Genomic DNA, 12,702 nt, shown 5'->3' on the forward strand with positions numbered 1-12,702 from the left:
CCCCCCCCCCCCCCCCCCCCCCCCCCCCCCCCCCCCCCCCCCCCCCCCCCCCCCCCCCCCCCCCCCCCCCTACACACACAGCAGTCCACAGTTACCAATGCGCCCCAGCAACAGCCAAAGTAAAAATAAATAAATAAATAAATAAATGTATGCACTTCCTTATATGCTATTTTGCATTTGTATCCAATGTTGTTATTGCCTGATGTAACTAAATGTCAAATGGGGATAATTATTCTTTATTGTGATCAGCAGGAAGAAGAAAAGAAGGAGGAAAAAACACCTAAAAAATTCCCTAAGGCTTTATTGGGGCTATGCCAATTTTCACCAGTAAATATTACGGAGTTCTGGACCTCAGTGTCCTCAATAGGGCTATGGATAGGCCCTATAGAAGCGCAAATGTGACCTCATGGTTTTCATAAATAAAACATTATGGATTCATATGAATAATGCCATATTAGTGTTGCCAGCTGTGGCTCTTTTAGTCAATTATGTAGACTTGTAATGTTTGTATTTTCCAAATACTTGTTTGTAAGCAGCCATTCAGATTTTTCCCTCAGAAATCAGGGTCGTATTGGCATTTGCTGCTTGTAATGTGGTTGAGCAACCTCACGGGTTTCTCGGAATCCACATGACGTCACTTTGGTCGGGTTTTCAAATCAACCTGGCAACACCGCGCGGTACTAGGAAACGAAAGGTATAACGAAAGGGACTATTGACTGCGCCCGTGGCGTTCGCGTCGTTCGTAACTGAACTTCTTTCCAACGCTTAGCCTTCTGGTGAGTATTCAAAGTGTTTAATTGTGATGCGCGTGATATGAAATCGTATTCTTGAGCTAAATCATAATATACTGCAATTCGTTGCCCAAATACACAGCGCAGCAACACGAGGGATAACATAGCCTACGGGAATATACATACGGAAATGGAAACCACTATTTGCCATGGTTATGATAGGACCCCTAAATAATATGATGTTGCTATGTACTTGTTGAACTTTTGGAAATATTTTACAACTTTTGTCTTTAATATTTGGAGACATATGAATGTAAAGGAATATTTTTTGTGATAATGAAGAGGAAATAAGTTGGAACAACGTTGTAAAGTCATATGAATTATTTGAAAAAGTAATTTCCACTGTGGATATAATAATGTAGGCTACCATTATGTATGTATCATATGAACATTTTATCAGACGTCATACATAAGCACTGTAATAACAGCCTCAGTAACTGCTTCCTGAAAAAGCCCACCTGTTGAAAACGAATGTAGCGAAGGCTACTGTAGCATTATGGTTTTAATTTTGCCATATTTTGTGGTATTCCCTTAATTTTCTGCACCGAATGGTCTACGTGTTGCTCATCTCGTTTTTCTGTGGCATTGAAACAAAGCAGCAAGTCAGTGGAGCTCGTGGTATCGTTCACGAATCAGTGAACGAACTGAAGTAAGTCGATTAATCATATGCGATTAAAATATGGACACTTTTTTTTCTTTTCATATATCGGTGCAAAACAATGTCTGCACATTGCAATACAGGTGCAAGATGTATATGTCCCGATATTTATGTATTAATTAAACATGTTAATGTTTATATCAATCCAATGTCTTTTTCAGGTCAAACCCCTGACCCTCTTTAGTTGTTGCCTGCTTTTTTGGATTTCCTTTTGAAAATAGCAATTTTGTATAGGTGTGTAAGGATACTTTTATTTATAGATATCACAGTTTTGTATTCCAGAGACTGCCCCTAATGTAACACACTTTTGCAGTTTGCTTTGGTTAAGAGTGTTGGCTAAGTGATTATAATGTAATGTCATGTAATGAGACGAATCATGAACTACAATACTATTTTTTAAATGAATGCAAAATATATAACAACTTTTCAGTGATTCTATGTAAAACCACCAACCTATGTTTTTTGCAGCAAAGTTGACATAATAATGGGATTTTACAAATAAATTACTTTTAACAAATCTGCTGCTAACTGCTGCTCACCAGAACAACTTAGGGCAAAAGCAAAGCAACACACTCAGTGTGAGTTGCAGATGATTTCTATAATAAATATGGAAAAGAAATACATACAAATACAAACATCAGTAATCTGACATGTGTAAATTCTTCTCTGTTTCACTTGTTTTTAAGTTTTGTGTTTTATCAAATTGCTAAGCAACAAAGGTATTAAGGAGGATTGCACAGGAAAGCTACAGTATGTTCACAGCATTGTGCTTTCCATGTTATTTCAGCAACTTTTTTATATAATTTTATTAGGAGGTTATACTGAAAAGTGCATGAAGTCAGTACTTAAAACATTCTCATTTGGCTTTCCGAATAAGCATATCTAGACGGAACTAAATGGTGATCAGGTGACTACATTATCCCCTACAGTACCTTGCCCCTTTGAATAGTATTATATTCTAGTTTGATGCATTGTCAAATTATCAGCCATTTGTAATTATGTACCATTTACTAAATTGCTGCTTTGCTGTGGAATTGTTTTGCGGGAGATAAATATTATTTTCAATATTTTGTTTTTTCCACATAGAAACACTTTTTATGCATCCTGTAATATTCTGGCTCGTGTTTTCCCTCTGGTTATTAAAGAGAAGTTGATCTGTGCAAAAGTTGAAAACCTGCTAATCCAGTTTTTCTGCATCATTTCAGATTCCCTGGGAGACGTTCATGCTCACTCTACCATGACTGCACCAAGTACGTTAAATTGGGTAGGGGAGGCAAAGGGGAAGCAACAGTGCAATGATAACTGCTAGAATTAACAATACCGTTAGCATAGTTAGCTGTCTTGTCTGAATAGATCAATCAATATAAAAAAATCAGCACTTCAGCAATCATGCACTTGTATAGAAATGTAGCTAAAATATCAAAACAGCCTCAAGCCAGACAGTGACAGACAGTAAATGTGTCTATATATAACTAAATGTGTTACTTTGTTCAATTCGAACATAACTTGAATTTTGTTCGAATTTAACAAGTAATGCATTTATAACTTGAATTATGTTTGAATTGAACAAAGCAACACATTTATTTATATATTGACATTTACAGAAAAATACTGGATTGATGTTCAAAAAGGTTTTTAGGACACCTGGGCCTGCGGTACAGCAAGTGGCCAGGCCCCAGGTCTTGAATATTTAAAGCAGAAGTGAACAATGAGCGCCGTGGTTCGTTTCTGGTCTTTCATGCCAACTTCTGGCCCTTTAATAAGCCTTCATGTTTATGCCTTCTGACATTTTAGCTACATTTCTTGATAAGTGCACGCATGAGAGCCAAAGACTGTTTTTGTGTTCCTTCGTGGAATATGTTACTGTCGTCTAGTGAACCAGTGCTGATATACAGGCAATTAGCTAATTTAGCCTGGGTAATTGATGGAAAGAAAAACCTGCATACACACCGACCCTCCAGGATTGGAATTGCCCACCCCTTATTTACAGGGCCCCTGTGAGTTGAGCAAGCCCCTTGCTAACACAAATAAAGCTGTCACAAGAGCAGATTGATATGTTGGAAAGCAGACCTGTGCTAGGAAGTTTGCACTGAGCATATTTATTTTCTTACCTGTTTTTTGTGCTTGCTCTGGGTGGGTTGAACGGGGCTGGATTAGTAATTTGAGGGTGTGGCTCAGTGCAAATACATGGCATATGTGTTATTTTAACAGATTTAATGGGTATGAAAGTTCTGCCTCTGCAAACCTGGTCCTCCAGAGGAAACCTTGCACTGCAATACCATGAAGTTTGGCTGATTAATCTAGTGTCATCCACGCATAGATGCTACTACAGTCACAATATCATATTCTTTTCCATCAGAGAAAATAATGCTTTGTGATATACTTGTTCTATAACCATTTGTATTTAGTCTGTGCAAAGAAAAGGTATATCGGCATCCAAATTATTCATAATAGTGCACAAATAGAGCACAATCAAATCAATCAGTTTTATTTGTATAGAGCTTTTTATTGAAAACTGTCACAAAGTTGCTTTACAGACTAGTATAAAAAGAGAAAAAACCAGGCCTGAACCCCCAAATAGCTAGCACATGATTAAAAAGACTATCCATTGAGGAGAAAAACCCTGAAACGGTGGCGAGAAAACACTCCCCAATGTGAAGAAATCTCAGGACAAACACAGCTATGGGGGGGGGGGGGGGTCCATCCTCCACTGGCCGGCCTGTTGTAAAATAGCAGTAAAATGGATGTTACAGAAATGTACAGCAAATAAAATGGGTTGAGCAGGTTACAGTTGAGGTAATAAACTAGCTGGAAAAGTATGAGCCCAAATGAAGGGAAGCATAGTGTGCATAGCTGCATCAAAATGTGGGCATGGACCAGGGGCCTCATTTATAAAACGGACTTACGATCAAGTATGAGTCTGTTTTATAGTATGACTTACACAGAAAACCACGTATAAGTAGTTATTTATAAAACCTTACTTTGACGTGGAAATGATCTTATCTCTATGCAAAGTCTAGATTTGACGTAAGTGATTTTCCTGCTGGTTATGCAGGGGTATTGCAGTTTGGGACGCATTTGTGTCCAAGCCTGTGGTGAACTTTGCATTAGCTTTTTGCTGCCCCACCTCGTTCACTGCAGCAGCGACACACTTCCAAGCTACCTGTTTGGCTTTGTTTGTCAACCCACTATTTAGTCCACCGAATAATACGTGTTGTCTGTTGTCAGTCTCCTCTACCATCGCCGCAATCTTGTTTTCCAAAAAGTTTGCTTTTATCTTTTGGTTCATGGTTATTCCTGACTAAACCCTCATTTGTGCTAGCATTATGTAAGGGGAAATCGCTGATTGTAAGGCACGTTCAGGTGCCGTCAATTTTAAATTCATTTGAGATTTATAGATCACAGGTGCATAAGTTACAAATGGGCTTCTTAGAACCTGCGTAAGCAAGGTTTTTTTATGCACAGTATCTTTTATGAATCTAACGTAAGCACACCGTCGGAAATGATCCTAAGACTAAGTTCAAGCATAAATCTAAGAACATTTTTATAAATGAGGCCCCAGGGGAGGAACAGGGCTGCAGCGGTCTGCGACTGCAGAGCGAGGGACAGGGCTGGAGCGAGCCCATGAACTCAGGGCAAAGAACAAGGCAGGAGCAGTCCGTGAACAAACACTCATCCCATTTATAGCACCTCAGTAATCTACATTGATAAAGTAATTGCCATTAATTAAGCACAGATGATTATTGACACGCGATATGTGTCAAATTCTGTTAGATTACTTACAACCGTGGACATGCTACATTATTTTTAAATGGTATACAGGGGCATGATTTTGTTAAAAGCAGTGGGAAATGCCCACATTAAAAATGAGAGCAGTTATATAAAATTTAACTTAAATTTAATGTACCAAAAAACTCAATAAAAAATAAATTCATGGTTCAACTGATTAACTAATCATGGTCTTCAATCAAGACTTTAAATTGAATTAGGTGTCTTAGTGCTGGGCTAAAACAAAACCTGCAGCCACACCAGCCCTTTTAGATAATATCCCTGCTTCATATGGACGTGTTTTTCTTTTTACTGCAATGTTACTCAATCCTGGTCCTGGAAAGCCGCTGAGTCCTTAAGATCAGCAACCAATTTAGACCCAAGAAACCAGGTGACTTGAGTTAACTGTGTAATCAACTGCTTTAAACTGATCAATTGCTGTGCTACTCAAGTTCGAGTAACGGCGAAAGCCAAGAGGTCCTGCGGCTCTCCATAATCAGGAGTGAGGACTGCTGGGTCAAAGACATGCTTTTCGTAGCTTTCCATATATGTTCACCTTCCTATCTGACTCTCCATATTATGTCAACTAATTATTACTAATAGTCACTTGACTGTGCCGTTGGAGCACCTGGAGCACGTGGGGTCCCCTGGAGGATAACCATTGAAATGCAAGTTCAAATCCCTGCAGGTCACAGGGTGGAGACAAGCTGGTGGCCTTAGTTATAAGCTTAGTATCAGGAGATTTTTACCTCACTTGCTGGATTTTTGGGGCTTCAGGCCCCCAGCTTTTCGGGTGACTTTTTCTGTCTCTGCAAAGAACATTTGTGACAGCATCTATGTAAAACATGCTATACAAACAAAATTGAATTGAGTATTGTCCATCCCCACAGATTGCTAGTGTCAGTGCTGCTCTGGAGTGCATACAGGAAAGAGCTTCCCAGAAAATATGCCCTGTTTAAGTGGAATTGCGAAATGATCTTCATATATATCATGGTGCCAGAACAGCAAACATCAGATATATAATCCTTTCTCTTTTTTACAGTCCAATGGAATAAAAGCATAAAAAACAAGATGTCACAGACAACTATAAATCTTTGGTACAACCACATTTCAACACAATACACGCTCCACCTCCCGCAAAGAATTTAATCTTTTTGCTTTTCCTGTCAGTATGTGGGTGACAGAAGTTGCTACAGTGGATGATGGCTTTTGTGGGACTCATAAATGGTTAACATAGACCTTTTTTTCCATCATCAGCTGTCAGTGGCATCTTGTATTATTGAACAAACATTTTAGATGCTTTACTTGTCTTTCTGATGGACTGTTTGGGTAATATACTAAAATTACAACCCTTACTCTAGGAATAGCTCTCCACTTGTGATGATGTCAAAAACCAAATCAGATTTATTTAAAAGAACACCCAAAGACATTTACAAGAGGGTATCATTTGCATAATAATTGTTATTATATTGGTGTAATTTATCCCTGTTTTATTTCTTTAATTATTAATTATTACTTTAATGGCAAAACAGCTATACACTCTGAAGGGTCTTGTTGCTGTGGTCACCTGTGGTCTTTGTTGGGTAGCATACTGCTCAGTGTCAGAGGCCGTAGTGACTTCTTGTAACAGCTCTTGCATGAAGCCGTTAGGTATCGTGTGCTGGAATCACTCTCGGCCTTAGTCCTTTCTGACTGGTGGGAGGGCTGGGGAAAGAGGCTCACAAATGCAGCTGAACGTTCTGGGTGTGTCCCTGCTATGGTGTGCATTCATATATGAGTTCTGTTATACTTGTAGGTAACAAAGTCTATGCTGAGGATAACCTACATGGGCCTCCAGGTATCTCTCTCCCGCCACCCCTAAACCTCCTGTATCTGCAGACATCAGCTGTGTTTTTATGACATGAATCACTGAGTTTTATGACATTTAATATTTAACTGCGTGTCATTTCACCTTTGGGCCCTCACAATAAAAGTTGGGGTTGCCGATGACAAAAAAAAAAGACACGAGGAGAGTCAATGCGTGGAATTAAAATAAATCAACATGAAGTCAACAATTGAAGTTCTTAGTATGGTGCATTAACTAAACAAAGAATCAAATATAAAGGTTTGTCTGCAAATGAGAAGTGATGATCTAAAACTGATGCATGATACAGAAAAAAATGTATATAAAACAATATTTTAAAAAATAATCATAAAGGGGAGATGCAAAGGAAATGTTTAAAACCATGTGTCTTTCGGAGATGATCTGGTGGCCAGAAGCTAAGCAGTTCTGGCTCAGAACTGCATCTATATTTTTATCATATAATTTTACTTTTTTTTAAACAAAATTCTTGTCATTATATATATATATCATTTTGATAAGTTAATTTCTTACCGTGGCCATGAATTTACATTTCAGTTTTTAACAAAAACTGCATCGTATATTCTGTTACTTAGCAATGTGCAGAATATAATGCACTAGCCTTTTTTGCAGCGTATGCCATTGATCTACAGCCTGGCAGGAATGAGGTCAATCCTGCTGCTATGGGCACTGCTGTTCCTGTGCCACCTGGCATGGCCACTGCTGTCCCCGTGCCGCCAGGTACGTCCGAAAAGTAACCGCAATTAAATCAAATGTGAGTAAAGGGTACTTGGATGGCAAGTACCATAGCCTAGATACTGCAGGCTTGATCCTTGACTGCGTAACGAGTAGACAATGCCCGGGAGTTAGCGGCGGCGGGAGGAAGGGGTTTGGTTGGTTTTGGCCAGCCATGTTTCCTGTAGTGTGCGCTGAGTTATTTCCTCCCGGCGGTTTCCACCAGCCGCCAGCTCTCACCATCGAGAGAAATGCCTCTCCTCCATTCGGTGCTGCTTCTTCTGTAGCACTGTGTGCTCTGTACAGTGTAAAACAATCGCTGGTGAGTGCATTTGAGCGAATTCCGCCGGTGTGGATGGTAGGCTTCTGTATAACCTGTGTGCTGTAATATCTGTGGTTATTCAAAACTATTTGCTTTAGTATCTACCAGGGAGAAAAACTGTGTGTGTGTAAATAATATACTCACAGTAACTATCTTTCAAAAGTATATATATGCATTGTATATGCATTGCTTATGCATTTAGCACCATGGTTCTCCCTTAGGCTACGTGCCCCCGCAGGCACCTGTGATGATGCCGGTCCCTCAGAGACCCCCTGGCTGTCCACCGGGCCTGGAGTACCTGACTCAGGTGGCTTTTCTTTTTCTCTGCGGGCCTGTTTCCATGGTTCCGTGTTGCACAACACGTAGCAGGCCAGCAGGTCACGTAACAGCACAAGCGTGACGGACCACACCCGGACTTTACGTGTTTGCTCACATATTGACAGATCACCTTCTGCCATTAACTGGGCAGCTTTGTTACTTCAGCAAACTCATTGATTTATTATTGCCGTGGACACTGAACTCTAGCCATGCTTCATTAAAATGCCTGTGTCAGTTTGTAATCCAGGTTGACAGCCTTGTGAAGTAAGTTATTTTAAGTTCTGTACGTTAATGGAGCGCTATCTAGGATTTCTGGACCTCTCCCACTGTATGCGATTGAGTATTGTCTGTGTTCACCACACTGAAATTGAACAAATCAGTTTGTTGAGAGAATTCATTTTTGCATATTCATATTTTGAAACTGCATGAGTTACCATTCTTATTAACATTTTTACTGGTTTATCCAATCTTTGACATATCTGCCTCCCACTGCGGTCAGTTATGCAGGAGTTTACCATATTAGCACGTTATGTTTTTGCATTAAAGATCCATTAATGGATTACTCCCTTTGGGTTTAAAATGTTATTTCAGGATATTGCATAGTCTCTCCTCTTGGGTTAGGTAATTACAGCATTCTAGATTGGGGACATGCATCTCAGTACATTCTTGCCTCTAATTTATTAGTTTTGGGGGAAAGGCCAATGTTGGATTCAAAAAGTATTCTTGCATTCGTTTCAAAATAGTTTTACTCCTTGTTCTCACAGATTGACCAATTGCTCGTGAAACAGAAAGTGGAACTTGCTGAAGGTAATGATAATTTAAATGTGTGACACTTTTGGTGGATGTACGTAGCAGGGTCATGGAAAAAAAAGAACTTGTCCAGTTTAGTCATTTCAGCTTTTTAACACATTGAAAGTTGTTACGTCATGATTTACAAAGTCATTGTATGCAAGTCCATGGCTCTTTTCCTAACCTTACATAAGTGTAAGCATACTGTGTTATGCAGGTTGTTTCAAGACAGGAAATAACCCTAGTTCCATAATGCTTTATATAAGCTGTCATAAGAATCCCTCTATGGCATCAGTGAATTTTACATTACATATCATGCATCAAATTCTTACATGTAGTCACTGACTGACACAATGACACCAGTTAAAATTCAAGATTTCTCTGTATTCATTATAATGGGTGTACTCTGATAAGGTGATTCCTGAATAAGATTTATACATGAATAATTTCAATGCACACTCACTGCATACCTGAATGACAGTGCTGCTCTTTGGTAATCGTACAGAAAAATCTTGTTGGTCTGATTGCCAAACCAAGACCGTGCCACAAAACCTGTTGTTTCTGTTTGACGGATTTACCGAACGGCAAAGAAGCGCGATAGTGAAGGTCATGGAGTTAACGAGCCCTGTGTTTTAATAAAATAAAAGGAACGTACGGGCCAAACAAATGCGCAAAATACTGTCTCCCTCCCTCCCGCAGTCATCCTGGGATGGGAGACGAACAACAAGTACGACATCAAGAACAGCCTGGGGCAGCAGGTGTTCTACGCGGCCGAGGAAACGGACTGCATGACCCGGCAGTGCTGCGGGCCCCTGCGCCCCTTCGTCCTGCACATCCAGGACAACTTGGGCCAGGAGGTCATCACGGTGACGCGCCCGCTGAGGTGCGGCAGCTGCTGCTGCCCCTGCTGCCTGCAGGAGGTACCGGAGCGCCTCGTCCATCCCCGCCCCCCGAGCCCTCAGGCCACGCCTCTCTGTACCGTCACCTGACTAGGGTCGTACAGTCGGGTCAAAAGTGCAGAGGAACGAATCGTGTTGATGTTGTTACGGCCCCGAGCACAAAATGGCTGATTATATAGAATCGTGGCGGGTTGCCAGCTTTGAAGCATTTTCGGTTTTCAGAAAAATCATGGTGCTAGAGATGGTGTGTTTATGTGTCGGTTGGTGGTTATTTCTGTCTGTGGGAGAGTTTGCAACCCCTGGGGTTTTCTTAAATATGTCATTGTTTCAGTTCCATGTTTTTAAAATTTTGAGTTATTGCTGTCCTTCCTCTTTTCAGTTGGAAGTCCAGTCTCCGCCCGGCAACCCCATTGGATACGTCGTTCAAGACTGGCATGTTTTCCTTCCCAAATACACCATTCAGAATGAAAGGAAGGAGCCAGTTCTAAAGATCGTGGGACCGTTCTGTTCCTGTAAATGCTGCTCAGATGTAAACTTTGAGGTATAGCAGAAGCATATCAGTAGAAAATAGTGGTTTTTGGCAAAAGAACATCAATAATTCAGACCAGGTGATAACAACAGATTAAAAAGAAAATGATTCATATGCAGCACACGAAAACTTGGACGACCAACTCTGAATGTTGCAAAGCTGAAATCAAAGATTATTTGAGAGCATGCTCAGAAAAATCCAAACCATAACACAGATGCTTTAACAGTCACATTCCAAATCATGCTTTCTAGGAAGCTGAATCATGCACAAAGCACAGCAGAACTAAGTACCATCAACATTTACTGATAAAAACCCATGCCGGGCTGTACCAGTACATAAATATACAAAACTTTGGTTGCGGTTCCTTGCTTAGTTTATTTCCAATTAAAGTTAGTTTCAGATAGTTTATCTCATTGCTTGCGTGTTGCATAATATTACAATTAATCCCTGTGCATTCCATCAGACATACACCTGGTGCCCACATTTAGTCATATGTTAGCCAATAAGTTTGGTGTCTGACATCATCCTAGTTTTTAAGACACAGCGATGTTTATACTTACATGTAGAATGCCGTGTGATTTTAATTCCAGGTCAAGTCTTTGGATGAAACCGCAATGGTTGGCACGATCTCCAAACAGTGGACGGGATTTCTACGAGAGGCGTACACCGACGCCGACAATTTCGGCATCAAGTTTCCCATGGACTTGGACGTTAAAATCAAAGCCGTCATGCTAGGAGCGTGCTTCCTCATCGTAAGTTCACGTCCGACAGTGACACTGGCCTCGTCTCTGACTCTCATCGCGAGCCATTCAGACATTATCATGTTACTGGCAAAATTATTTTTGATAAAATATTGCCTTGAATGCGTTTACCAAAGGTTTTATGCGGTGATTCAGGAGTGCAAAGAAAGTAATGCAGCGAATCAAATTTAGCCTTTTGAGATAACTGCAGTCACCAACATATTTCGGTGGCATTCCTTCATCAACGTTATAAAAGAAACACTGAAACACATTGGTTTTGTATGTTCACTAAAACCTATATATACATTTTCAGCGAATGTGTGCCAGATGTTTTTTTCATCTGTGCAAGTAACACAAGAGCGTGTCATTGGCACTGTACTTTAGCATTTCACGTGTTATCGTTCTCCATGCTTTCTGAAAAAAAAAGGAAGTGTCTGATACCCTGTTTGATTGTGGCCTTTTTGAATCTCATCTTAACTGTGTAGGACTTCATGTTCTTCGAGCATTCAAAATGATGGGACACGTGACTGTCAAGATGTGGTAAGTACTGTGACAAGCTTTGAATCCACATGAACGAATGAGATTGTGTTTTATTATGCTGTGTGACACTTGTGCTAGAATGAGTGAATTGAACGAGTTGTTTGGGTTGTAATTCAGTGTCTTCCTTGTTTTAGAGCGCATAACTGGATGAGGGCGACTATTCCGACACTTGTAATGATTACCAGATGAAGTACCTCAGGGCACTGAATCCTTTTCTACTTGCAACTTTTAATTACTCAGTAGAACTGCACCATTTGATATGGACATACTTGTTTTTCTGTGATTGAATATTGCTTTTGATATTTCTTTTAATGCTGCACTTGGTATTTTTTAAAGATAGAGTATTTGTGGCTTTCTGTTAAAATGAAGGTAAATGTTTAAATGTGAACAAATATGATGAAAGTCACCTTGTATTTATGTCATGTGAGTGAATATATATATTTTTTTTTGTTGAGGTGTAATTAATTACATTTCTAATAAAGGAAAATGAATCCATATGATATTTGTGAATTCAGTATTTGGGCTCCTGAGTAACTCAATCAGCATTCACGTCTTGTGGTTTTAAAATGCTTGTTCTGGGTAGTACCACTATAGAGACACTGGAGGGCGCAATATCTCCGCGTCATATAACATTACTGTATATGTAATGTTTTACCTCTTGTCATAGAGGTGTTTTTCACCAAATGAATACCTCTGCTATCCTTGTTTATTTTCAGGTGATGTTTCAGAATATTTTGTTAATTTTTGTTATGATACCACTTACAATCAATTTA

At 39.9% G+C, this 12,702-nt stretch overlaps 1 protein-coding gene across 4 annotated transcripts in view; it reads left to right on the forward strand.

The window, feature by feature from the left end:
• si:ch211-71m22.1 (uncharacterized protein LOC100149582 homolog) overlaps window positions 1–12,426 on the forward strand; it is a 51,467-nt gene extending 39,041 nt beyond the window's left edge. Inside the window, exons 1-12 of one of the 4 annotated variants that reach the window (XM_035422890.1) lie at window positions 639–776; window positions 1,391–1,440; window positions 2,655–2,699; window positions 7,013–7,054; window positions 7,691–7,798; window positions 8,336–8,421; window positions 9,197–9,239; window positions 9,921–10,141; window positions 10,500–10,661; window positions 11,240–11,401; window positions 11,875–11,929; window positions 12,064–12,426. In XM_035422890.1, the coding sequence (XP_035278781.1) occupies window positions 2,687–2,699; window positions 7,013–7,054; window positions 7,691–7,798; window positions 8,336–8,421; window positions 9,197–9,239; window positions 9,921–10,141; window positions 10,500–10,661; window positions 11,240–11,401; window positions 11,875–11,904 (867 nt within the window). In that variant the 5' untranslated portion in view covers window positions 639–776; window positions 1,391–1,440; window positions 2,655–2,686 and the 3' untranslated portion in view covers window positions 11,905–11,929; window positions 12,064–12,426. Of the gene's footprint in view, window positions 1–634; window positions 777–1,387; window positions 1,441–2,654; window positions 2,700–7,012; window positions 7,055–7,690; window positions 7,799–8,335; window positions 8,422–9,196; window positions 9,240–9,920; window positions 10,142–10,499; window positions 10,662–11,239; window positions 11,402–11,874; window positions 11,930–12,063 lie in introns of those variants that run through there. The other 3 variants (XM_035422891.1, XM_035422889.1, XM_035422892.1) reach the window with 3 other exon arrangements.
• Window positions 12,427–12,702: the final 276 nt, after the last annotated feature.

This window comes from Anguilla anguilla, chromosome 6, assembly GCF_013347855.1.
Source record: "Anguilla anguilla isolate fAngAng1 chromosome 6, fAngAng1.pri, whole genome shotgun sequence".
In the NCBI taxonomy this organism is placed as follows: domain Eukaryota; kingdom Metazoa; phylum Chordata; class Actinopteri; order Anguilliformes; family Anguillidae; genus Anguilla; species Anguilla anguilla.